The sequence below is a fragment of the Orycteropus afer genome, unplaced genomic scaffold (genome assembly GCF_000298275.1).
Source record: "Orycteropus afer afer isolate SDZICR_OR568_19922 unplaced genomic scaffold, OryAfe1.0 scaffold00233, whole genome shotgun sequence".
Taxonomy (NCBI): domain Eukaryota; kingdom Metazoa; phylum Chordata; class Mammalia; order Tubulidentata; family Orycteropodidae; genus Orycteropus; species Orycteropus afer.
The window spans coordinates 2206773-2233820 of record NW_006921820.1 but is presented as its reverse complement, the minus strand read 5'-3'; the positions used below and the strand labels follow the sequence as shown (position 1 = coordinate 2233820).

Sequence of the window (27048 nt, the reverse complement as noted above, 5' to 3'; positions counted from 1 at the left end):
TCTTGGATTCTTGATCTACCCTTGGTCCACGGGGGTCCTTCCAGCAATGATATATTGGAATTCTGGGTTTCCTGTCCCAAACCTTCTGAGAGTGGTGAGGAGGATCTAGGAGGCCAATGCTGAGACGAAAAGGACATCATGGGGAGGGAGTTGTCCAGGGGCAGGATAATGGAGAATCTCCTCTTGTTTTAGTTCCTGGCTCAGTTGTTACAGGTGTTGGAGTACAGCTCTACCCCCAGGCACAGGACAGCTACCAAAGGCTGGCTGGGGCTCTACTCATATTCAGCTGTGCTCAGCCCCCAGACCTCCACCCTACTTACCCAGAGCTTGGCACTTCTGCTTCTTCTCCGACCTCAGGGCCTGCTGGAGCCTCTAATACCCCTATCCCCACTACCTCCAAGCCTGAAGACCCTCAAAAGGGAAAACACCAGAGGGTGGAATGTCCTCGGCAATTCAGTCAGAGGGACCTTTCAGAGAGGCTGTGGTCTCATAACCCATCTCCAGTCAAATGATGGATCTCTGGACCACATACCAGGATACTGGCTTTTCGGAACTCTTGCTGCTTACTCTGCCTTTGAGAAGGAGCATCCTTGGTCCTTCCGTTGAAAGGGCAGATATCAGCAGAATTTGTTATTGTTAGATGTTGACGAGTTGATTTTGACTCATAGTGACACCATGTGACAGAGCAGAACTGCCCCACAGGGTTTCCTAGGCTGCAGTCTTTATAAAAGCAGATTGCCAGGGATTTTCTGATGGAGCTGCTGGGTGGATCTGAACTGCCAACCTTTCAGTTAGCAACCCAGGGATTAAGTGGTATGATACCAGCGCTCCTTTCAGCAGAAGTAGTCCTTGTTAAAATCTCCAGGGAGCCAAAGAGTGGGCCTGTAGTTCTTCCTCTTCCCCCTCAGCTCCTTATCTCAGACTTAGGATTCCCCTCTGGCCCCCTCCCCCATCAAGACTCATTCTCTTCACTTTGTTGTTGGGACCACTTGAAAGGGAGGTAGAGTGGGATGGGATAGGGCTATGGAGGCCAAACCTGGGGATAAGAAATGTATGGTTGTGTTCTCTTAACATCTCTGTTTTATTTTTTTTAAGTTCTGTATAGAGGACCTACCTAGCCTATCTCTGTAAAACCAAAGGGCTGTGGTTCACCCTGCAAAGACTGGCCCCTCAGCCCACATGTGCTGTGAGCTGAGGCAAGGTAGAACAGTTGCCTGAGGGGAGGGTGGTGGTGGTGGTGATGGACCCCAGTGCATAGATACAAACAACACAGTGTTCAGAGCCTGAAGCACCCTTTATCTAGGCCCCAGTGGAGCCAAGTGTCCCTGACTGCCTGCTCCCACAGCCCTCAGGGAGTGTAGGCACTGTGTTGGCCCTTGGTTGGAGACCTTGCATAAGCCCCAGCTCAGCCTACCCTGGAGGCCCTGACTGATGCTTGTCAATCTCTCAGTTCATCAAGGCGGTGCCCTCGGCATGCAGGGGCCTCAGACCCTGTACTATCCCACACCCCCAGGGGCTCCATCAGTCCCAGCTAGCTCAGCACCATGTTAAATAGCTTCTTTGCAATCTCCCTTAAATAAACCCATCCCCAGAGCAACCCGCCCCACCATGAATATATTAGTCTACTGGCTAATGCCTTCTAGAGAGTAGAGAAGCTCTCTCTTGCCATCTGCTCCAGGGATTCCCTTCTCCCTAAAAAATCAGGGGCAAAAGAGCTTTTCCCTCAACCCTGGGGCAGAGACAAGAGGAGGTCTGGGTTGTCATGTAAAACCTATGACTCCCTGGATCTTACCCTTCCCTCCCTAGGGCACTTTCTCCTTGCCCTCTTGGCAGCCTGGATGTGACTTACCCAAGGCCTTGGCCCTTCCTTGTTAGAGGCACCCTGGTTTTGACAGCCAAAACTAGCTCCAGGGTAAGGGGACCGACCTCAGCCTCTTGTCTCAGCCCCTGAGCAACTCTCCAGACATGGAGTGAGCTGGGGGAGACTCTAGCTCTTGACCCAATTCCATCCTGGACCCCTGGGACTACCTCCAGGCGCCCTCCACCCCCAATATCTCCAGGTCTCTTTTGCTCCCAGGGCCTGGGAGCAGTGGGGCCTGGGACCCAGGCAAGCCCGTCCCTGGCCTGGTCAGCATCTGGGCCCAGGCCAGGCCTCACACCCAGTATTGGCCATTTTTGAGGGCGGGGTTGGGTGTCCGGCAGAACTGCAGCAGCTCTGGGTCAGGCTGGCTGCCTGGTGGGGGCCCCTGGCCAGGCACTGCCATCAGCGGGATAGCCTGGCCTGGCTCTACCTTGCGGAAGGTCTCAGTGTCACTGGCCAGGCCATTGCGGGGCTTGGCGGTCAGGATCTGGACGTTGTGCTTGCCTGTCTTGTTGCGTTTGCGGAGGTAGAAGAGCAGGGGCAAGATGAGTGCCAGGAGCAGGAGGACCAGGCACACAGGGATGATGATGCTGAACATGTTGGCCTCAAGGAAGCCCAGGAAGCCTCCCCTGGCCACGGTAGGCATGGGGCTGGATGCTGCTGGGCCTGGCTTTCCTGTGGGCGTACTGCTCTCTGGCTTCCCTGATTCTGTCCGGGCAGCATCAGGAAGACTGAGCAGGGCCACGCTGTAGGGCCGGGCTGCATTGTAAGGCTCAGTGGTAAAGTTCAATGAGGCCACAGCAGGTGGGACCCCCTGTGCCCGTAGCTCCAGAATGAGGCTGTCACCTGTGGGGCCAGGGGGCCTGCCCACCTCCAGCCCCAGCCTCCCAGCCTCAAGGTCCTGCTGAGTGAACTGCTCCACAAGCTGGCTGTCTCTGGGCTCTGTCCTGTCCTGGGGCATGCGGACCACACGGCCATGTTGGGGGCCCGCCAAGAGGCGGAAGCGAGGCACACTTCCTGTGAGGTTGGCTAGCTCGCCTGCATCTAGGATGGCAGGATCCAGGCGTAGGGTGGTACCCTGGGGCCATGGGCCACCTGCCCAGACACGCAGCAGAGCGCTCACGGTGATGTTCACGGTGGCTGATGCATTGGCACCCCGGGCCAGTGCTAGGATGCTGAAGTAGTCGTGAGCAGAGGAGAAGTTGGTGAAAGCAAAGACCACCTGTCCTTGGTCTATCTGGAGCTGGCTGAAAGCTGAGGCAGGCTGCCCGCCCACCAAGAGATGCCCATACTGGGGACCCTGGGTGAGGTGATACACTACGTCTGGCTCCTCCCGGTCAGAAACCACCTGGAGCTGCTGCCGGCTCAGTGAGGCACGGCCTAAGGCTTGGGGCACATCAAGGGGAGCCTGCAGCTGTACCTCAATGGTGGATGGCAGGACATCCACAGCCAGAGACATGGGCAGGGGTGGGCTGGCCCCGTCAGACACGCTCAGCTGGAAGGTGCCTGCCACGCTGCTCCCATTGGCCATGAAGGCCAGCCGCCCTGCATCCACATCAGCCTGGGTGAAATGGATCACAGGGCCTGGGCTGCCCCCCACCAGGCTCAGGAAGCCATTGTGGGGTGCGCGCTGCACCTCATACTTGATCTCCTCAGGTGTTGAGTCTGGGTCCACCACACTCAGCTGGGCCCGGGAAATGGGGACACGGGAGCCCCGGGTGAGCTGGAGTGGGACTGAGGCCTGAGGCTGAGGTGGCCGCTCATTCACATCCCGCACTGTGATGATAAAGGCTTCTGAAGTTTGGGGCCCAGTCACGGAGGCCCCTGCTGGCCCCTGGAGGTGGGCACGGAAGCGAAAGCCATCCTGCTGGGTGCCTCCTCCTCCATGGGCATACGCCAGCTGCCCTGCTGCGAGCTCAGATTGCAGGAAGTGGGGCCGCCTAGCGTGGAGCGGTTCCTCGGACACCAATAGCTGGCCCCTTGTGGGGAACTGTGTGACCTGGAAAAGCACATCATGCTTGGGGCGGTGGGGCAATGGAACGTTGGCCAGGAAGTTGGAGGCGTCAAGGGCAGTCACGGTGATCTCAGCCCGCTGGCCCTCAGGGACCCAGAGACCTGGGGGTGGAACACAGGCTATGAAGGTCCAGTCCACCAGGGCTGGGCTGTGGACCTTTAGACGTGGCCCCCAGGGCAGGGTTATGCTCCCCTCTGCAGACCAGGGTAAGGACTGTGGGGCTATGCCCCTTCTCAGACCAAGCTCCCAGGAGGACAGAACTGTATCCCGCCTCAGATCTCATATCTACCCTCCCCATAAGTTCCCAGGTCCTGGGGGTTGGAAGCAGAAACTACTGACTCTGGCCTGTATCCCTTCCTCTTTGGGCCTCCCTTGGTGTCCCCCAACCTTGTCAGCCCATCACATTGTTCACCTTTGTTCCTCCAGAGGCGGCTGGGGCGCTGGGGACAGGCAGCCTCAAAGGACACAGTCACAGTGAGGGTGGCGGTTATGTCGGGGGCAGGAGGTGAGGACAGCAGGAGCTCCAGGGTGTCATGGGCCTCCCAGAAGGGCTCGGGGGGCATCTCGTGCTCAAACAGAACATTCCCAGCAGACACCTGAGGGGAGACACCTTTGTTGGGGGCAAGAGGCAGGTCCAACCTATGGTGCCCACCAGCCTCCTCCCAGGCTGGCACCGGAATTGGGCCCTCAGGCCTCCCAGACAACCCTTTAGACTCCGGCCTCTGGGCTCTCATGGCTGTGCTCAACTCCATGTCTGTGACTTGCTCTTTCACTCACTGCTCACGAGGTCCCCAGTAAGCACCTGTGTGGCAGTGAAGAGCTAGGCTCTGCAGCCAGTGGCCAGAGTTCAAATCCTAGCTCTGCCACCTTGGACAGATCATCTCATTTCTCTGAGCCTCAAGGAAAGCAATAATCTATCCTTGCTTCTGTCTAAAGCAAGGCTTTCCTCTTTAGGTCTGGACCTCAGTTTCTCTTACCTACTGAAGACAACACTCCCACAGTCTCCTGTCTCTGCTAGGCATCCATGTCCTCCTCTAATGGACCACTCCCAAAGTGTAACACACATAGTAGTTGCCATCAAGTCAATTCGGATTCATGGCAACTCTATGTGTGTCAGAGAAGAGTTGTGCTCCACAGGAATTTCAATGGCTGACCTTTTGGAAGTAGAACACCCGGCCTTTCTTCTGAGACACCTGTGGGGGGACTCGAACCTCCAACCTTTCGGTTACCAGCCAAGAGCACTAACTGTTTGCAACACCCAGGGATTCCCCTATCATCAGTATGTTGTTGTTGTTGTTGTTATGTGCCGTTGAGTCGGACCTGACTCATAGCGACCCCTCTTCGGGTTTCTGAGGCAGTATCACTACAGAAGTAGATTGCCCCATCTTCCTTCCGAGGAGTGGCTGGTGGGTTTGAACCTCCAGCCTTCTGGTTAGCAGTCAAGTGCCTTAGGCACTACACTACCAGAGCTCCCTATCATCAGTATACAGATATATCATTCTTTCTTCCATCTTAAAGAAAATAATTCTTTTGACTTTACTTTTCCACCAGTTATTGCTGCCTTTTTTTCTCTGCAGCAAAGCTCCTCAAAAGAAGAATCTATACTCTCCTTCCACACTGTCCTTAAATCATTCCATCCAAGTGTTTGCTCCCACAGTGCCACCCAAACCACCATGTCTGTTCTTAGGACTGATCTTACTCACTCAGCAGTGTTTGACACCATTGAGCTCCTTCTTCCAAGTCTCTGTGGCTTTTAGAAGATCCCACTCTCTTAGCTTTCCTACTGCCTTGCTAGTTGTTTCTTCAGACTTTTCTTAGTTCCTCTCGTTCTCCCCAACATCGTATCGCTTGGTCTTTAGGTTCCCCTCTCTCTACCAGTGTTCCCCAAATGCTCTCCTCTAGTCTCGTGGCTCCAAAGCATGCCATCTATGCCCTCTCACTCCCACTGCCATAGTAACTCTTTAGGACAGAGTAGAAATGTTCTGTGGGGTTTCCAAGGCTGTAAATCTTTACAGAAGCAGATTACCTCATCTTTCTCCTGGGGAGTGGCTGATGAGTTTGAACTGCTGACCTTTTGGTTAACAGCCAAACGCTTTAACCACTATACCATCAGAGCTCCTCCATCTATGCCAGTGATCCCTTATTTGTCTCTCCAGCTCAGACCACTCTCTCCTGAATCCTGACTCATACATCCTGCTTCTTCAACAACTCCACGTGGATGTCTAGAGGATGGTCAAGCTGAACCTCATGCCCCCTATGGACTCTTGGTTTTCCTTGCCTCTCACAACCTTTCTTGCTTCGGTTGATGGCAGTTCTATTGGTGCAGTGGCTCAGGCCAAAGCCCTGGATTCATTCTGTACTCTTCTCTTGCATTCCATCATCTCTTGCCTAGATTATTATTTTGGCTCCCTGCTTTGGCCCTCCCTGCCCTTCCCACTATTAAAAAAAATCAACCAAATTCACTGCCGTTGAGTTGGTCCCGACTCATAGCGACCCCTCCTTGGGTTTCCGAGGCAGTATCACTACAGAAGTAGATTGCCCCATCTTCCTTCCGAGGAGTGGCTGGTGGGTTTGAACCGCCAGCCCTCTGGTTAGCAGTCATATGCTTTAGGCACTAGGCCACCAGAGCTCCTCCCACTATAGTTTGTTCTTAACACAGAAGCCAGAGCGCCCCTTTTAAAATGTGAGGCTATGTTGCTCTTTGGCGTAACATCCTGCAGTGGCTTAATTTTGGACCACAAAGAGTCCACTTCTGACCCTGTTAGCTCTCTGACCTCACCCCCTACACTTTCCCTCCCCCATGCCAACTCCACTCCAGTCATACTTGCTAGTCTTTAGGGCTGTTTGCATACTAAACACCAAGGAAGAGTCTTTACCTCCAAAAAGAAGTATGTTTCCTCCCCCTTTTAGTCAAAATATGTCCTTGTGGCTTATCTTTTGTTTCCTTCCTTTAGGAGACATAGGAACTACTTTCTTTCTCTCAGAAAAACAGGACTTACGCAACAGTGAGAGGGGAACAAACAGACTGGGGTCTTAACGTGTGGGCGAGTCAGGGAGCAGTGGGGACTGGTTTGCTGGGGATCACAGCCATTCTGAAGGGGAGCAGTATTGGCCTAAATGGGGGAGCAGTGCCTGCCTGGTCTAAAGGGGGAACAGGGCCTACTCAATCTAAAGGGGGAGCTGGGCCTGCTCTAAGGGGGTGGTGTGGTTCCTCAGCTGATTGCCATAAGAGGGAAGACACGATTTTAAGAACTGGAAATCAAGTTTTTATGTGAAATATCCCAAATGTTATATGCTAACAGTTAATTTTAAGAAATTAAACTCATTGCACAGGCCAAATAAAACACATCTGTGGGCCTGATGTGGCCTGTGAGGACTGTGGTTTGTAACCTCTGGCCCAGGCTGAAGGGTGGGCAGGACGGAAAGCACGCCTTCTGGCACAAGGATGGGAGGCTGGAAGCCTGGGCACAGGCATTTCCACAGGTGAGAGGTATCTGGTTAAGAGTGAGGCAAAACTCAGGCAAGGTGGGGAAGGGTCCCCAAGCTCTGGGGGAGCAAGCAGTATCCTTCGGTGAAAGAAATTCCTGGATTAGAAATCAGATGATATAGTCTTGGTTTTACCTTTAACTAGCCCTGTGATCTGAATAGAGTTACCTGACTTCTGTGAACCTCAGTTTCCTTATCTGCAAAATGGGGACACTGATCCCTGCCCTAGGAAGCTCTGGTGGTGTAGTGGTTAAAGCATTGGGCTGCCAACAAAAAGGTTGGTGGTTAGAACCCACCAGTTGCTCTACAGGAGAAAGATGTGGCAGCCTGCTTCCATAGATTTACAGCCTTGGAAACCCTATGGAATAGTTCTATTCTGTCCTATAGGGTCACTATGAGCTGTAATTGACTTGAAGACAGTGGTTTGAAATCCCTGCCCTGCTGAGCTCACAGTGCTGTGGGACAATGATGTTGTCAAGACACAATCCAGTGCTCTCCCCTCTTCTCCATGGCGGGGGGGTGGGAGTGGGTTTGTCTGCCACGCAGTGTCTTCCCAGCTTCCCTGGGTGGCTCTGCCAGCCTGGCCCCCTGGTGGTCATTCGACCTAGTGTTCCTTATTACTGGGTGTGGGTAAACGTGGGGACTGTTCTGGCCTTGTACTCTCCCCCTTACCCGGCATCAGGTGACAAAGGCTCCCAGCAGTGCTGAGCCCTTACCTCAGCCTGAGTGAAGTTCACCAGGGCCTCGCCAGTGCTGCCCTGATGGGCAAGGAACAGCCGGCCCAGCTGGGGGCCCCTCATCACACGGTAGAGCAGGTGGTGGGGGTCTGTGCCTTCGTTGGAGCTGGCTCTCAGGTTGTGGCTGCTGAGGGGCTGGACGGACCCTGTGAGAGACAAAAGAGGCCTGTCGACCTTTGATTGGGAGTCAGGGCAAGGCCTCTGATGGCAGAGAGCCTATATGACCTTGGTGTGCCACCTGTTAGCTCTGCCCCCAGCCACCTGACATGAAGGATCACCAGGGCAGACCCACCTGGGCAGACAGTCAGCATCCGGCTGCCCTCCAGAGAGAGAAGCAGCTGCTTCCGGGCTACCACACGGAAGAAGTGTCCAGGGGAAGCATGCTCACCGTCGGAGAGGTCAAAGTGGAAACCTCCATCCAGAGGTCCTGAGGACAGGGGTGGAGCTGAGGACAGGCCCAGGACAGCTCCCCTCCTAAGGGCATCCCCATGGGCTGCAGGAACAAGCAGGGGTCCCCTCTCAGCACTCACCTCTATGTGTGAACAGCACCAGCCCACTGTCCAGCTGGGCTTGTGTGAAGCTGCGTACCTCAGTGTCTGGTGCTGCTCTCAGCACAACCCATCCGTTGCTGGGCTGCTCAATGGTGTAGACCAGGTCCTTGGGCTCTGAGTCTCTGTCTGTGCCCCTAAGGGCCTCCGGAGGGATGGGCGCAGTGGCTCCTTCCCATATCTGGGGACACAGGCCTGTGAAATTTCTGCCCCTACCATGCTCACCCACCAGTTCCTCCCTGAAGCTGCCGTCAGGGTTCCAACAGTGCCATGGCTCGGGCCTTAGCTGCCATGGGGGTTTGTTGCCATTTGGAGATTTTCCTGAACTCTATTCACCTTCCTGGTCACCCCAGGACCCCCAGGCACCCTCCTTACCACCTGTCCTAATCTTGCCTATACTTCAAGGGCAGTTCAGGTTCCTCTACCTCAGGAAGTCCCCCAGTTCTTATCCTCACCAAGTTCTCACTCCCGAGACCCCCACTCTGACCAACAGTGCTGCTTAGTAGTGTCTTCCTGGTAGAGTTAGGGTCTCTCCTCAGCCCCCTCCACAGTTTATCTGGGCAGGGGCTGTAATACACTGGAAATGTTGATTTTTTGCCCTGCCCAGGACACTGAGAAAGGAGCTCGGATGGTGTAGTGGTTAAAGCACTCAGCTGCTAACCACAAAGTTGGTGGTTTGAACCCACCAGCTATTCTACAGGAGAAAGGTGACACAGTCTGCTTCCTTAAAGATTTACAGCCTTGGAAACCCTAGGGGCAGTTCTACTCTGTCCTATAGGGTCACTATGAGTCAGAATCAACTTGATAGCAGTGGATTTGGTTTTGTTTAGGATACTGAGAAATGGACTGGGTGAGCCAGGGCAAGGCCTGGTGAGGGAGGGATGGGGGACTGAGAACCAGGAGTCTGAAGAGCTGGCCCAGTCAAGAGCACTGAAGCAAGGCTGAGATGAGGGCCCAGGTGTGTCCATTGTAGTTATGGGCCCCAAACAGGTGGGAGTGCCCTGGTGCAATGAGCCCCTCCTTGTGTGCAGAGTAAAGAGAAGTCCCCATCAAGCCTCCGGGGCAGGATCCAGTTCCCAGAGCTAGGGTCCTTCTACACATCCTGTTGTATTAACAACTTATCAGTGCTAGGCAAGGGCTCTCATACCCGGAAAGCTAAGCTTGGTGGGATTCCTGGGCTTTCCCCCATCCCCGGAGACTCCTGGCAGAACTCCAGAAGGAAGGGCCGTAATATATGGGGTGGGGCTTCAGCACTGGGCTCCTAGAGCAAATATGGGTGGACAGCACCACCTGGTGGCTGAGTTGCTGCAAAGCAGTCCCTGCCTATATTCCCAGGGGAGCCCTTGACTGTTGCTCTACCCCTCTGCTGGCCTTCCCACCACTTTGACAGTGCTCTACACACCTTATACCACCAGAGACTCCCAGCGCCCCACATCCAAGACAGCCCAAGTCTTCTGAAACATTCCATGGCTTCGGCTGACATGGAGTCCATACCCCAAAGGCTGGCATTCAAAGCTCTGTCTACTGTTGTACTATGTGGATGGGGTCAAATCATACTATTTCCACTTCACAAGTGATTAGCTGTGTGACCTGGAGAAATTCTATCATCTCTCTGGGCCTCAATTTTCACCTCTGCCAAATGGGGGAACCACTGCTTTGCAGTGGTGTAAGGGACAGAGACTTGGGGCACCGAGCTATGCTTTTTACTTGCTGTGGATGGAGCTTAATTACTCCCCACCTGAGCCTACATTCAAGGGTTTGAAAGAATTTTCTCCAGGAGTTCCAGTCCTGAGGCAGAGAAAAAAAGTCTCCCACTGTGTGCAAGTCCAAGGAGCAGCAGGGCCCTAGCGTGGCCGTTCACAAGCCTGCCCATTAGACTTATAAATGTCCAGAACAAAGCCTCACACCTGTGCTCTATGTTCAGAGCAACAGCTCATCTCTCTTCCTAACAACCCAGTGAGGCATGTAACAGTGCCCCCATTTTACAGAGGAGGAAAACTGAGACTCAGAGAGGGGGACCAATATGCTGGGAAGAAGGGACCACGGCCCTCTCTCTGGGAGAGGAGGTGGGGAGGTGTTGCAGGATGCTCTCACCTGTAGGCCTGTGTTTGTGGTGAGGATGGGGGGTTGGTCATTGACAGGCAGGACAGTGACAGTAAAAGCCACGGGATGGCTCTGGTGGTCCATCTCTGAAGCATTGGCCAACAGGACAAAGGTGTCTGTCAGTGTCTCGCTCCCATCATGCACATAGCGGATCAGCTGCTGTTCTACCTACAGGAAGACCAGGGGCTGGGGGTCAGGCCCCAGCAGGCACCACCCAAGGTCTCAGGCCCAACACCCTCCACGCAAGAGGAGATAGAACTTGTTTCCATAGGTGGGAAATGGGAACAATAATTTCTGTCTCCCAGAGTGAGTACAAGTAAGAACTGAGATAAAGTACCTAAAGCAGAGGTACTTCATAAACACAGCTCCCTGCCCCAACCCTGCCCCAAAGTTGGGCTGTATACCCAGGGCTTCCCTGACAGCCATACCTCTCTCCAGGAGAAAGCCTGGAGGGTCCCGTCTTGACGTCCTTCCTCCTTCTGCAGGGCCCCATGCTGGGGAGGCTCTAACACCTGCAGGTTGAGGCCAGGCAGTGTGGGGAAATAGGGCCCCTTGATGCGGAGCAGCGGAGGGGCCAGGGTGCGGGTGCCGCCCTCAGGGACACTGAAGTTCTGCGCCTCCAGGGGGATGGAAGCAGGCAGCACCTCCAGCTCCATGCGGACACCCTCGAGGGGAGCACCAACACCAGAGGCCACGTCCAGGGAGAAGGTATCACTCCAGGCTTCGGTGCGGGAGTGCAGGTACAGGACCTGGCCTGCATCCACTGCCTCCTGGGAGAAGCTCTGCACAGGGTCCAGGCTGGGTGGTTCATCTGTGGAGGCGCCGTGGGACACCATCACCAGGTAGCCAGCAGTGGGTGGAGTCTTCACTGAGAACACAATGTCTGAAGGTGGCACTGCATCCTGAGCTGCCTGGTTAATAGAGGGGTCATGAAGCTTCACAGGGGGTCATAGAAGGAGGCTGTCCTGGGCCCTAATAACCAGAATGGGCTCAATGCCCATGTCTCTCTCACTCTCCCAGGGAGTATCCAAGACACCAGACACCTCTGCTCACTTAGACACAATCAAGTTCACACACAGATCACTTAGACATGCAGCTCTCACCCACCCCACTACAGTCATATGGTCAAATGGCCTCAGGGAAGTACACAATCACATATCCTCAGACTCAGAGACATAGACATAAAATCTCACTACATATTTATGCACAGGCCTGGATACACATGTATATAACATGTACTCACACACACACACACATACACTGCTCACACACAGAGGCTACAGGTTTGCCTAGAGCCTCCTTCTCCTGTCCCTGCTGTTGCCACACCATACCACCAGAGGGCGTCCCATCCTTCTTAGCAACACAGGCTCCTACACTATCAACCGTATAGTTTGCTGACCTCAGTCCAGCCCCAAAGGATAGTGGGTGCACCCTCACCTGATGGTCCAACCCCAAAATCTACAAATTCTTGATTCTGTGCCTTTGCCTGGACTGTTCTCTCTGCCTGGAATACCATTCCCCACTCTCTTCAGTTGACACCCCAGACTCTTCAAAGCTTGGCTCAAATGCTGCCTACTCCAGGGCAAAGACTTCCTGACAGGAGACATGTTTAGGGACAGTTTGCCAAAAAGACCAGACAGCCAGAACCAAAAGGGCCTCAGAAATTGGCAGTGTAGAAGAATAAGGTTCAGACAGGGCAAGAGATTGGCCTAAGGTCACATAGCAAGTCAATGGGCCTCATGGAAGCCCATGATTGCTCTGTGAGGTTTCTGGTTGTGAGTAGCCCTTGTCAGACCCTCTCAGTCCTGGCCTAGGGAAAAGAGTTGAGGACATGGGGATCTGAGGGACAACCAAGCCTATTTCTATGGCCAGTAGTCTTCAAAGCTTAGTGTTGTTGTTGTTGTTGTTATGTGCCATCGAGTCGGACCGACTCATAGCGACCCCTCCTTGGGTTTCTGAGGCAGTATTGCTATGGAAGTAGATTGCCCCATCTTGCTTAGTATCCATGACAATTTCCCAGGGAACTTACTAGAATATAGATACTTAAGTTCCAGTCAGAAATTCTGTGAGTTTGGATGAGGCCCAGGAATCTGTATGTTTAACCACAGCATGTACATGTGTGCATGTGATATGTAGAGGTACATACAACTCACAGGTGGAAGTATGTACAACAGATAAATTCCTCAGGCACCCTCATACATATAATACACACATATAGGTGCATACTCAAGACACATACGTACACTCGACACAGGTCAATGAGTCACATCCTAAAACACACAAGCATGCCCAGGCATGACAGCTGGGGACGAAAGGTCCCTCTACCTGGCTGTACCCCTGTACACCACTTCCAGCTCCCTACCTCCAGCTGGTCCCTTCTGATCTCAGCTGCTTCTCCCTGGAAGACGTAGATCTTCTTGTGCTGAACCAGTTGTAGTGGGGGCAGTGGTCCCTCTAGGGCAATGGTCACCCGCAGGGTGGCATCTGTGTGCACGGGCCCTGCCTCCACGGAGAAGGCCAGGGTGTCATGGGGGCTGAGGCTGCCATTGTGTCTGTAGACAATGGCCCCATCCAGCAGGTCCTGCTGGGAGAAGGTTGTGGCTGGCTGGCTGGCCCGGAGCAGTTGCCCCCACCGTGGGCCAGATGTGACACGATAGTGGACCTCATCCCCACTGCGGATGTCAAGGTTGGTGTCCAGGTGGAGCACAGCTGTGTCGATGGTGCCCTGGCCCCACTGAGGGACCATGAGGCTGGAGCCATTAGCCACGTGGAGGTAGGGCTCTGAGGCCTGAACCTCGAGCAGGGCAGTGGCCTGGTGCTGCCCATCAGAAACCTGCAGTTGGATCCAGCCACGGTCAGCCCCCGAGTGCACGAACAGGACTCGCTTCTTCCTGAGGTCCTCCTGGGTGAAGCGGTAGATGGGCCGTGTAGGCTCATCCACGGCTACGATACTGCCGAAGAGAAGGTCCTTGCGGGTCAGCACCAACTGAACATCAGCAAAGCCCGAATCAGAGTCACTGAAGGCCACATCGTCTGTTGTCAGCAGCCGCTGCCCTCCCCGGGCCACATGGAAGACACGGCTGATGGTCTGCACAGGGGCATGATCATTCATGGGCTGGATGGCCACACGGAAGACACCCCGGACCTCCTCCCAGGCCATGCCACCACTGCCCTCATCTTGGCGGGTTGCCACAAATGGGATGTCATCTTCAGTGGTCTCAGAGTCGTCATGCTGGTAGACCAGTCGGCCTTGGAGCAGGTCTTCATTAGTGAAGGACATCACCATGGTGGTCTTGTCTTCTGCCTCTCGCCATGCCAACTTCCCATGGCGGGGCCGCTCCATGACCTCATAGAGGTAGCTGGCACTGTTGAGACTCTTGACAAAGAGGTGGTCAGCAGAGATGACACCTTCACCACCCTCGGGCACTGAGAGGAGGACATTGGTGAGGACAGGAGCATTGGGGTCACCGCCGATGTGGATGGGGAAGGTGTAGAGGGGGGAGAAGTGAGGTGGAGCTGTGACACGGAAGCGGAAGTTGTCCTCAACTGCCTCTGAGGCCCATGTCGTTGCCCCATAGGTCACCTGCCCAGACTGTAGGTCATCCTGGGTGAAGCCCTGACCATCTGACAGCCGTGTGCCTTTTAGCTGAAGATTCCCCTTCCTGGGGGCCTGAACTACTTCATAGTGGAAGGAGGTGGGGCTTGGACCTGCCCCCTCCAGGGTGGCCTCCAGGTGGGCCGTGGTTAAGGCTTTCTGGTGAGTGTTCTGAGTGTGCAGGGGCTCCAGCCGCAGCAGCCACACCATGGCTCTCTGGATGGTCACTGGAAAGGAGAAGTTGCTCAGGGTCTCCTGACCCACTTGCACCTCTAGAGCCAGGTTCTCCACGGTGTCCTTGGCACGGTGCTTCGGGTCAGTGCTCAGGTACCTCACGCGGCCCTGCTCCACGTCATGCTGGTGGAAGGCCTGTGCAGCCCGCCACTCTGCACCCTCTGCCCCACCTGCCCCCTGCTTCTGCAGCTCCCCAAACTGCAGGGCTCCTGTGACCCGGAACAACACGCTGACCTCCTGCCCCACTGCGTTGGTCTCTACTGACAGGTTGGCAGGCAAGATGGGTGCAGAAGAGCCCTGTGCCAGGCGGAGCCCCGTGTTGTGGCGGATCTGAATGGCTGGGCGGATAGCCACCACCTTCAGGGTGGCTGGGGGGCTGGCCTGCAGTCCGTCACTGACCCTGAACGTCAGGTCCTGTGCTGGACCGCCACGGTGGATATAGATGAGGCTGCCTACCTCCAGCTCCCGGCAGGAGAATTCAGCTGCTGGCTGCCCAGGCTGGTCTCGGCGCTCCACAGGGAGGCTAGTGGGGTTGCCAAGAAGCTGGAAGGTAAGGCCTTCACAGGCTGAGTCTGGGTCGTAGGCCTGGAAAACCTCAGGCCCCAGTGGCTTCTGTGTGTGCTCCAGGATCACCATGAGGCTGCCATGTGGGAAGATGACATGGGGTGGGTCGTTGATGGGATTGACCTGAATGGGCAGGATATAGGTCTGGCCCCTCCTCAGGCAGGAGGGCACCGGCCCTCGAGCTGTCACAGACACCTCCAACACCAGCTGGTCAGAGGTGTCCTCAGAGCCATCATGGATGAAGCGGGCCTTGCGGTTCACCACGTCTAACAGGGTGAACATTTTCCGTGCCTGGGCGCCCGGGATGTCCAGCTCCAGCTCGCCGTGGCGTGCACCACGGCTCACGCTGAAGAGCACCTGGGATTTACGTAGCTCTGCTTCGCTCAGGTCCAGGGTGGGCTGTACATGCCGCCACTCAAGCCAGGCTGTGCCACCCTCGGCCACCACCAGAGGGCTGATGGTCAGCAGCTGGGTGAAGTTGGCAAAGATGGGAGGCAGTCCCCGCTCAGGCACGCAGGGCTCTGGCAGCTCCATGGCGGGCCAAGGCTCAGGTGCCAGGGTGGAGAAGACTTCATATGGGCCATAGGCATCCTCTTCATACTCCTCTTCCTCCAGCCTGCAGCCAGCTGCCATGTTGCGAGTCAGCAAGGCATCCCGGAGCCCCCACCTCTGGCCATTGACACTGAGGTCTTCCATGCAGCCCAGCAGGGAGGCATTGGCAGCCCCAGGCGCCAGGCCCAGGCGGTGTTCCTGGAGGTGGCGAGAGGCCTCTGAATCCAGGCTCCCAAGGAGGAGACTGCCGTGTGGCTCCACATAGCTGAGGACCCCTCGATTGGAAGTGCGCGTGGGGTACTGGTCCACAGAGATTTCTAGTCGGTGAGCATCTATGTGGATGCTGACCTCATGGGGCTGCCCGTCAGCCACAGGTACACTGTTGTGGAGCAATATGGTGCCCTGGGCCTTCTCTACTATGGCCCGCAAGTGGCCCTCAAATATGTCGATGTAGATGAAGTCCCCATGTCGGCCGCCTGCCTGGAAGGCCAGGGGTGCCTGCCTGCTCCTTGTGATGAGTGTAAACTCCAGGGTGCCTTCGTCTCGTGTGCCCCAGGCAGGGAAGGCAGCCAGAGAGTGGGGCCCAGAGAAGCCCAGGGCCACGTCGTCGCCAGCAGAAAATTCTTCAGCACAGCCCTCGTGCACATCTGGGGTCAAGGGCTGGAGGAGGTTTCGGCCATTGAGAGTGGCTGAATGGAGGCAACCTCTCAGGGGACGGCTGGTTCCCCTTAGGTAGGCCAGGCCAAGGTTCCCAGCGCCCCCAATGAAGAGCCCATAGGGGACCTCCAGGGAGTCTCCTGGGGCTGGGGCTGAGGTGTTCAGGAGCCCATCGACTGACAATGTGGCCCAGTTGTCTGTGATAGTTAGCACCACGGTGTGAGGGATGGAGTTGCTTAGCAGGGTCTCTGCTGGGGTCTGCAGCCTCAGCTCCTCCTGGCCCAGAACAAGTCTAACCTGGCAAGAGACAGGTATGGTGGGGGATGGGGCAGCATGTTGAATATATCACTTCTCCTGTAAAAGTACAATGAGTTCCCCACACTTGGGGTCCCTAGAGCAGATGATCTAGGGTAAGAACTTCTCATGGCACCCCTTTCTCCTTTCTATTATCCCTTTACTTGATACTCAAATACTCCCCAAAGTCAATCTGTGCCACACCTGGACTGGCCTGGGGAACCTTCAATGTGAATCAGATATGGTCCCTACCCAAAAGGAACTAACATATAGCAAGTTGCCCTTCTAGAGATCCAATTCATGGGTTTTTATTCTTCCCTTCTTTTCTTGGGTGAGAGGTACCAGAAAATCACCTTGGAATCCAAAAGATTCCACCACTGGAATAATGGTCATTTGGGAACCCCCTGATGAGGCCTCATTGAGGGCAGTGAGGCCCACTGTTCAGGGATAGGGAGCCCAATCAGATACTCTATGCTTTGAAGGTTTAGTAGAGAAAATCTCCCTGACCCAAGGTTAGAGGAGGGAAGAGGGACATGATTCTGGCTCCATGATACTGGCACCAGAACTAGCTCCGGCATGGCACTCCCACAACTACATGGTAGCCTGCATGATAACAGAGTATGGAAACTGAGAGAGCAGAGCACTAAGAACCATGACCTTGGGAGTTCCTTTCTGGAGCACCTCTACTTAGGGTGTGACATCATTGTACCCAGCAGGGCAGAACAGCATCTGTGCCAGATACTAGGCCAGTGTTCAACAGTGACACCTTGTGGCAGTGAGAAGCAATGGCAGCACCAGATTGATCAGGCCATAGTCCTATGTCCGCTGGAGTGTGGGAGCAGATGGAGCCTCCAAATTTGAACTAGGTAAGACCCCACAGGAGTCACTGGGTGGCACTGGACTACTAACTGAAGGGATAACTGTTCAAATCCACCCAGAGGTGTCTTGGAAGACAGGGCTACTTGAAAGTTCCCAGCCTTGAAAACCCTATGGAACAGCTCTATTCTCCACACATGGGGATGCCATGAGTTGGAATCAACACAACCACAACTAACTAACTAACTAACTAACTAACTAACTAACTGACTAACTAACAACAAAAAGACCCCAGAGTTCTCAAAACTCTTCATGGTTAGGAGGAAGGCTCAAGAGGGAGCCAGAAGACTCCTTGCTAATAAAGCTCATGATGACTTGGACAATGAAATGGAAAAAAAAAGAAAGTAGTGGTGGTATTGATGCAAATTACCATCATCAACAGATAATAGCAATGGAGGGTAACTCATGTTATGGCCAGAGGGGTGCACATGGGATATTGGGAGTCCAGGAGAGGGGGTGGAGCCCAGGTAAGCACCAGGGGTCATTTCCTGGAGGAAGGGATGTCCAGGTTGAGACTTCAAGGAGAGGCAGGTGAAGGGGATGAGTGAGGCATGCCCTAAGCAGAGGGAACTGCAAGTAGTTCAGTGTGGTTACAGCACAGCCCACTAGGGGTTGTGAACAATGAGGCTGGAGAGAGTAGGAGGGCAGAGCCAGTTCACAAGGGAGTCAGTCACAGTTTCAGGAATGCTGGTATTGTCCATTTTGCAGGGAGAACTTTGAGACCCTAAGGTGAAAGTGTCTTGCTTAAGGTCACACAGTGAGTTGGAGACTGTGAAAACTAGAGAAGGAGATCCATCCCTGGTTCCTGGGATGTCACTGACCTGCAGGCGTCCAGAGTGGAGTTGCAGCAGGAGATGGTCAGCTGGGCCTGCTGCCAGGAGCAGTAGGGCTTTGGGCTGGGATGTGGAGAACTGCAACTGTAGGTCTATGTCAGTCAGAGCCATGGCCACAGGCACCTCCAGGTGGTTCTCACCGAAGAACGAGGCTATGTGAGAGAGGGAACTGTGGTCAAAGCTCAAACTCTTGCCTGGAAGAGGATGATGTTTCAGAGATGGGTAGGTGGGCTTCAGGGCAGGGGCTCCATGTTGGTGGAGGCTTCAGGGCTGGTGCAGCCTCCTGGTTCTCATATGTGGTATTGTCTTGTGGGCATCAGCCAGGTCCTAGTACCTCCTTGGTCCTGGCACAAGGAGGATTCACCTTGTGTCCATACCAAACCTTGGCTCTGAAGGAAGCCACACACTCTCCTCCCTTGGACCCCATTAGAATCTCCCTCCTAGATCTGGCCCCTCCCTGGCCCAAAGGGAAACTGTCACTGGTCTGATTACCTGGCCTGGTGGTCACCTCTCTTGCTCACATTCTCACTCCAAATTGATCTCACTCAATTCCTTCTAACTATTCTTATGTGAGGGGGGAGCTTCTGAACAACACTTGCCATGCCATGCCCACCTCCATGGGCTGGATGGAGCCATGGCTAGGGCCTTGTGATCATGCTAAGAGGGGAAGCTAGCCCATCCCAGCTTCTCTCTCAGGCTAGGCTCCCAGCTGTCCTCAGGGGTAGGTGTGGCAGTTGGTTGGCCTGAGTCCTCCTCCTGAGGAGCAAAGGCTGTGAGGCCGGATGGAGACCATGTGCAATGCTGGACCCAAAAGGCGCCAAAACTTCCTCCATCACCCCATATTGCTTCCTGCTGTAGAGCTATTACTGGTCCCTAGCGAGTGGTCAGATCTGGCCCCATTGTTTCCACTTTGGCCAGGGAGCCAAGGACGAACACAGCTGAGTCCTTGCTTCCATCAGGCTAAGCCTGAGGCTGAAGACAGGGCCTAGGAGGGCCTGGGGTATGCTGGGCAGAGCAAAGAGAGCCTCCCAGGGCAGCAGGCCACATTTGGGTTTGTCCAGGGTCACTGGCCACTATGTAAGGCTTCTTTTGTCCTACACTGGGCTCCTTTTAAACTACCACCTCCTCTAGGTATTTTCCTCAAATTAGCCTCCCTCAGCCTCCAACTTGCAGCCACAATTCCTGGTCTATTCCCTTTTGCAGAGGTTGTTGTCATTAGTTGCCATCAAGTTGACATTGACTCATGGTGACCCCGGGAGCTCTGGTAGCATAGTGCCTAAGGCACTTGACTGCTAACCAGAAGGTCGGCAGTTCAAACCCATACGCCACTCCTTGGAAGGAAGGTTGGGCAATCTACTTCCATAGTGATACTGCCTTGGAAACTCAAGAGGGGTCGCTATGAGTCGGGTCTGACTCAATGGCACATAACAACAACAACAACATGGAGGGAAGGAAGTGAGGAAAGTGTGCAGAGCAGAACTGAAATCCACAGGAGGGGTCGCCATGAGTCGGATCCGACTGGACGGCAGTGAGTTTGTTCTTTTTTTGATGAACTTTTGGAAGCAGATCGCCAGGCCCATCTTCCAAGGTGTCCCTGGGTGGATTTGAACCACCAGCTTTTAGGCTAGTAGCTGAGTGCTTAACCATCCACGGAGTCTTTAGCCAAACAGAACTTTGACTTTGCCTCCCAGATGTCCAGGGCTTGGGGGGCAGATGTTGTTGATGTTATGTGCCGTCGAGTCAGACCCGACTCCTAGTGACCCCTCCTTGGATTTCTGAGGCAGTATCACTATGGAAGTAGATTGCCCAACCTTCCTTCTGAGGAGTGGCGCATGGGTTTGAAGCGACAGCCTTCTGGTTAGCAGTCAAATGCCTTAGGCACTACGCTACCAGAGCTCCTCGGGGGCAGATAGGAATGGGTTAAAAGGGTGATTCATCCTTGTGGGGCTCTCCCTCAACCTCATGTGAGTAAGCAAAGGCTGATGGCTGTGATAGGGATGTGCTGGTCCCTGGCCAGATTGAGCCAGCTGACATTGCCAAGGAAGCAGCAGCAGCCGCAGAAGTTTGAAACTAGTATTTCCTAAGGGCAGCAAACACCACTGGGAGGGATGGCCAAGACTGATAATGGTCTTCCTGGGGCTGAGCTGAACTCCCCTCTAGTTATCTCCTCTCGCCAGCACTTGCTGGCAACACCGGAACCCTGTCTGGGAGGCTAATAGAATCAAATGAGAACTGCAAAACTATCACAGTGCCAGGGAGGGACTGAGCAAGGAACTGGCAGGTGGCAGTCACCTACAGGGGTGTTTTATCTGCACGGAACTGACTGTTAAGAACAAACCACAGCACACTAAACTGTGGGCAGCCACAGCACAGAAGGTGGGGCACGTGGCCCCTGCTGGATGGCCCCCCTGCTGTGGTGGGCTGGAGCTGACTCACTGGCTGGCAAGGGCTGATCTTTAAAGTTGCAGGAATTGTGAACCAGGTGATGCTGCCTGCAGTGGAAATATTTATACCAGGGAAAGAGGCAAACTATAAATCAAGGCCCCACCCCCCAAAAAAGCCTGTTGTTAAACATTTATCTACCTGCCTTCCCATTGCTGAGTGACCCCATCCCCCTATTTACACCCCCTTGTACTAAAACTGTATTTCAGCCCTTGGAACATGATCAAGGTCAGGGGCTCTGGACCAGGCAGGAACTGAAGTTGATGGCTGCCCTATCCATAGAACCACCTGCCTCTAGACCCCTCCCCACAGAGGAGAGCAGCAGCCTGTTTAGCCTGGTTCTTGAGGCCAGAGTAGGAGGGTGGCAGGAAGCAGAGGTACTTTCCAGAGAGCTGGGGTCTGAATGGGCCCATTGAGGGGCTGGGACCTGCTGTTTCCTGTGGGGCTGGGTGGAGAAGGGCTCACACAGGCGGCCTTGTGCTGCTGGGAGTGCGCAGGCCAGGCAGCCCCCTTGCTCCAACAGAGGCCTCTGATGCCTCCCTGGATGGGGCTTTGGAAACTCTGACATCGCCACTCCCCCACTCTTGGACTCCTCCTTTTGTCTCTCTTTCTCTCTCTGATGGGCTGCAGTTGTAAGAATCCAGAATCCCTCTCCTGGGGTGGGGTAGTTGTAGAGGATAGAGAAGTAGGATAGAGAAGCAATGAGCCAGGAGTCAATCCTGGAGGACTTCCTGGGGGAGGTGAGGTTGGTGGAAAGGAGCAGAGAGTGAGGGAAATGGGCAGTCTCAGAGAAGGGCAGTGAGGCCAAGTAAAAAGCTGGCAGAAAGGCCACAGGGAGGGCTCCCTTGGATAGGCAGGGGAGGGCTACTGCCCCTCACCCCCTGAAGGCTCAGGGTAGCTTCAAGGCAGAGAAATAGAAAGAAAAGTAGCATGGGCCAAGCCAGGCTCAGTGGTCTGATTCCTCTTGTCTATAGGAATTAGTCCTGGAGGTCCCTTCCAGGACAAGAGTCTGTTTTCAAGTATAGGTGTACAGAAGGTAAATGGTGTGAGCTTCCAGGATAATGCCAAGCCCTTGGCATGGTGGGACCAGGATGCCCCAAGGGCCTGGGGTGGGGCCAGAAAGAGTGACAGCATGCTTGGGTACACAGTGTATAGGGCTGTGAACATGTGTATTTGCATGTGTGTGCAAGTGTATGGGTGGCTGATGGAGTGTGTGTTTTGGGTAAGGCTATGTGTTTGTGTGTGTGCGCGTGTGTGGGCTGGGAGCTGCCAGGACAGAGCAGTAATTGTGCCCAGGCCTGTCCTGCCCCTTGGTGCCTGCCTGCCGTTACTTGGCTGGGCCTGGCTCCATGAAAGGGGCCGTGTGTTCTTGGAGGGCTCCTGCCCCTCCTGCCTGGCGCCCATCTAAGAAGTTTGCTGAAGGTGGAGAAGTCTCCCAACTTCCCACCCTTCCTCCCCATGAACAGGGTACTGCTGTCTGGGCCCCAGGGTGGGGTGGCTCCATCCCTCTTCCTGAGACTTAGGGCTAGGGGTACAGAAAGAGCCTGTGTCCTTCCCTGCCAATCCCCTTCTCCAATGGGGAGATGGGCCCAGAGACGTTGGAACCTAGGCCAAGGTCCCCCAGCAAACCACCCTCTGACAGGGCACAGGTGGTGCTGGCATCTCCTGGCTCCCAAGGGACATTTCTAGGGTGTTTGTCAATGGGGACCTGCACTCTGGTCCAAGCATGTGGCTTGTTCCCATCATGATGTTCGACCCTCAGCCCATCAGCAGTTTCTTGGAGAAAGGGGTCCCTGTGCTGGAAACACCTCTGCCTGCCAGCCCCCTCACACTTTCCAGGCCAGCCAGAAGTAGGTCTGAAGCACAGTACTTGTCTGATCTCAAGGGTTGCTGCAGATCCTGCCTCTTCTGAGTCCTCAGACCACCTGGATTCTGCTTCTCCCTTGCCCCCTTCTCTCCCTATTTTGTCTTTGGTCCCCCTTTCCTCTATCCCACCCTGACTATTCCTAGGAGAACTACCTTGCCCTAGAACAGAGAGTCAGGCCCGGGGCCCTTTGCCTTCCCAGCCCTGGGCTCCCTACCCCTTGGGGGCTGAGCCCACTATCTCAAAGTTCCCTATAGCCCATGCTTGTAGTAGGGGGCTAGGCCTCCACTTTCCAGACAGACACACTGAGGTTCCTGAGGAGAAGCACCTGGACAGAGAGAAGCAGAAAGAGAGCTGCCATCCCAGGCTGTGCCACCTGCCTGATCCCCATTCAAGCAGGCACCCCACCCCACCCCCTGGCAATCTACCCCTGTGTGCCCAGCTCCCATTGCATTCCTAGTTGCCTGGGGCAGCCAGGAGGGCCCACAGCCAGCATGCGTCATGGGCAGCAGCAGCATTCCTGGGTGTCTGCTGCCGCCTGACTTTATAAGGGAGAAAGTTTGGGAGCCCAGAGCCGCTGGGTGAAATGGCCAGTGGGGAGTACCCAAGCCCATAGCTGAGGGCCTGGGTGGGAGACCTGGACATATATATGGGGGAGAGATATAGCCAGTGTTATTGAGATGGAGCAGGAGATGAGAGGTAGATGGGAGAGAAGGGAGGGCCTATATTCATTCATTCATTCATTCATTCATTCACAAATAATGCAGAAATGGAGATGGAAAGGGAGGGAAAGAAAGCCCTGGAAAGATATTTAAAGTAAGAGTGAGAAATAGAGACCCCCTCCTCCACAAAGACTGAACTCAGAGATACAGCCCAAGCCTGAGGAAAGAGATGGAGGAGGAAAAAATAATCAAGAAAGTCAGAGAAGATGGGATGTTGGTAGCAAACCTATTGCTGTGGACAGGAGGGGAGGGGAGAGGAGAGCAACTCAGCCAGCAACCCAGGGAGGGGAAGGGTCCTGCTTTGGGACAAAGCTGGAGTTCTCCATCACAGCTATTGCGGGTCTGGCACTAGAGCTGGCAGATCCTGGCTCCAGGTCTAGGGAGGCAGAGGTGAGGCTGGGAGAGTCCCCCCACCCAGGGAATCTGAGAAGGGCTGTGGGTGGAGTGCTGTGGGAGGGCCGAGGCAAGACTGAAGGACTCCCTGTCTTCCCTCATGGGTGTGTGTGTGTGGTAGCCCATGAGGGACTGAATGCCAGCCCTGTGTGAGAGCAGGGAGAGGCTAGGTGGCCACCCAGCAGCCTGAGCCTCCTCGAGGTCACCCAGGCCCTCCAGACCTCACGTCAGAGTCCCTGCCCTCGCGCCTCCAAGGGACTTACGTTCTTTTTGCCAGTGCTCTGTCTCTGAGCCAGGGACCCTCTGAGGTGGTTGGGGTGGGGTGGAAAGTTCTCTCTGATTTAGAACCAGAGCTACAACTCAGAGGCCTGTGAGACTAAAAGCTCTGTGTACCAGCCACTCCCAATTTAAAGCTGGGAAATCAGAGTGAGGTGCTAATGTGAGAACTGGATCCTGGAGGGTGGGGTCATGGACCCCAGCACAGCAACACTGGGCAGAGTGCAGGTGAATGTCCCTGCGTGAGTGTGCGCATGTGCACAAGTGCACACATATGCATGGCTGTGGGTATGCGTGAATCAGTGTCATGTGTGTACACAAGGTGCATCTGAGGTGGCGTGGTGGCGAGTATGCGCAGGTGAGGAGGTGGTGCATGGGGCCCACAGTTTGGTTATGGACAGTGGACCATGACTGGCCGTGTCTGCCTCCTTGGGCTGCTGGGGCAACCCTCCACAAGGCTCAGCCATCTTAAACCAAGCTATCGCTTTCCCCAGTCCTGTTCCCCTCCCCATTCACTCAGGTGTGGGCACTTCCATCCATCCACTGGCCACCAAAGCTGGAAACTAGGCCTTGTCTGCCATTCTCTCCCTTCCTCACAGCCACGCTGTCACCAAAACTTGCTGTCTCCACCTTCTTAACATCCTGCTTGGGGGTTCATCTTTCTCATGGCCACCCTATCTCCAGATCACCACCACTGCTGGTCTGGGCAGTTGCAATAGTGTTCTCATGAGCTCCAACCTCCAATCTTCCTTCCACTCATTTGCTACCAGGCAGCCAGATGGGTGGTTCAAGGGAGCAAGCTGAAGGATGTCACTTTGCTTGAACCTCTAGTACTTCTTTAGGATAAAGTCTAGGCTCTTGAACATGGCACAGAAGGGCTTGTCTGGTACTGCCTGCCCCTTCAACCTCATCTCCCCCATACCATGTCCCTCATACTCACCAAACAAGCTATGCTCTCCAGCCTCCAGCCCTTTGTACATGCTGTTCCCTCTGCCTGGAACACCCTCCCTCATCTCCTTTATCCAACACTTCATCCTTTTCTCATGTTAGATACTTCTTTTTAGTCCTACTCCCACCCTCACCAGCCAGTGTTAAGCCCATTCCTCAATGCTCTTTTCATATCCTGGTGGTCTCCCACCAAAGTATGACAAAGTACATGGTACACTGCCTTGTGATTGCCTGTGGGTTGTGTGTGTGTGTCTTCCAAGAGATGGTGAGCTCCTGGGGAGGTGGGTAGCACAGGGCTAGTACAAGGCCTGATCAGAGTAGATGCCCAACAAATACTAGTGGAATGGATAAGTCAATGGATGGTCAGCCCCAGAGCCTTGGGCCTAGCCATAGGAGAGGTTCCAGGGGACAGACTTCAGCTCAGACCAAAGGGACAAGATACCTTGCTCAGCAGTGATCACTGGGTCATGAGAGCCAAGGCTAGAAGGCTCATCATCTGTCAGGGCTGGGTGCCTTGGCATCTTACCCACCTGCAGGCCCTATAGGACTAACTGCTCCTTAGCTATCCTACCTCCCTGATTCCAGACTCATTCCATAGATTAGGGCCATTCCAGTGGGCCAGTAAGTACCTGCTCCTTGAGCTGCTGCCATACACACAACAGTAGATTAGCTCAGTCACATGGATCTTAAAAGAACAGCTGTCTCTCTCAGGAGCTGATACCTCAGTGCCAGGCACTGAAGTGTTCAGGGGCAGATGGCTCCTTGTCTAAACTCTGCAGAGACCTCTGCTGGGGGCCAGGGAGGCTGCATCCCTTCTTGTCTCAGGAACTCTTGATCTGCTAGACTCAAAGTCAGGGTATGTGACCTTCGGTTTGGTTGACTCTCTGGTCTCTCATAAGGCCAAAGAAGTCCGGACAAGTATTCAGTCTTCTCAGCTATTGGCTGAGCTCTGACTCTGTTATGGGCCTCAGCTACTGACCCTCTAACCAAGTGCCTGAGCCACCCATACAGAAAGTTCAGGAACAATTTCTTATTTAGGGACTGTTCTGGTTACCTGGTGCCACTCTGCAAGAATATACCACAAATGGGATGGCCTTAACAAACAGGAGTTATTTCTCTCACAATTTGGAGGCTTTAAGTCCAAGTTCAAAGTGCCAGGCTCTAGGGGCTGTGTGAAAGCCCCTCAACCTTGGCTTCAGCTCTACCTCTTTCTCCCAGCCCACTGAAGCTAGACGCATCTCTTCACTCAGGCAGCTACTGGCTGCTGAGGCTAACAAGCCCAACGTTGTTGTTGTTGTTTGCCGTCGAGTCGGCCCTGACTCATAGCGACCCCTCCTTGGGTTTCCAAGGCAGTATCACTATGGAAGTAGTAGGATTGCCCAACCTTCCTTCCGAGGAGTGGCTGGTGGGTTCGAACCGCAAAAGGCACAGTCCTGATGCTACCAAACCACATGACAGGCCATTAATTCAAGTCCATTGTAAGTCCCAAGGTTGGCAGAGCATGGTAGGCTGCTGAACAATAACATGGCTACTTGCAGGGTCCAAGCATGCAGTAAGCTGGAGACCATTCTGCTTATATACAGGAAGCAGACCACAGTCCCTAAGGCAACTCAGCTGCTCACAGTAGATTCCACCATGGAGTTGATTACCAGTCTCATCATGGGGCATACTACATCCAGCTGCCCACCCATTCAACCAGGCCCAGCCAAGTTGACACACAAACTGAATGACCACGGGGACCGTCTCTGGAAAATCCCCTGGAAAGGAAGCAAGGGGTACATGGGGTGGGAAATGCTGGGCCACAGACCCTGATGAAGGGGCTGGGGAGCATAGGGAGGCAGGGCTAGTGCCCTGGACTCCCGGCCATGTGTCCTAGTCCTGGAGCCACGTGGGACACAGAGGAAGTGGGAGGGAAAATGAGAGGTTCTGCTGGAAGAAGCAGCCCACAGAGTCCACCCAGGCTGGAGGGGTTGGGAGGAGAAGGAAGGGGGGTGCTCAATGGAGTCTTTGTGGAAGCTTTTTGCTCCCCAGGCCCAAGGCAAGGAGGGG

The 27048-nt window shown here is 54.5% G+C and overlaps 1 protein-coding gene across 1 annotated transcript in view; it reads right to left on the bottom strand.

The window, feature by feature from the left end:
- Positions 1–2153: 2153 nt before the first annotated feature.
- CSPG4 (chondroitin sulfate proteoglycan 4) overlaps positions 2154–27048 on the bottom strand; it is a 37696-nt gene continuing 12801 nt past the window's right edge. Inside the window, exons 2-10 of the mRNA XM_007948996.2 lie at positions 18343–18506; positions 13112–16648; positions 11178–11660; positions 10741–10917; positions 8629–8827; positions 8391–8525; positions 8078–8244; positions 4288–4471; positions 2154–3976 (exon numbers count right to left, since the gene is read on the bottom strand). Coding sequence (XP_007947187.1) covers positions 2154–3976; positions 4288–4471; positions 8078–8244; positions 8391–8525; positions 8629–8827; positions 10741–10917; positions 11178–11660; positions 13112–16648; positions 18343–18506 — 6869 coding nt within the window. The remainder of the gene's footprint in view (positions 3977–4287; positions 4472–8077; positions 8245–8390; positions 8526–8628; positions 8828–10740; positions 10918–11177; positions 11661–13111; positions 16649–18342; positions 18507–27048) is intronic.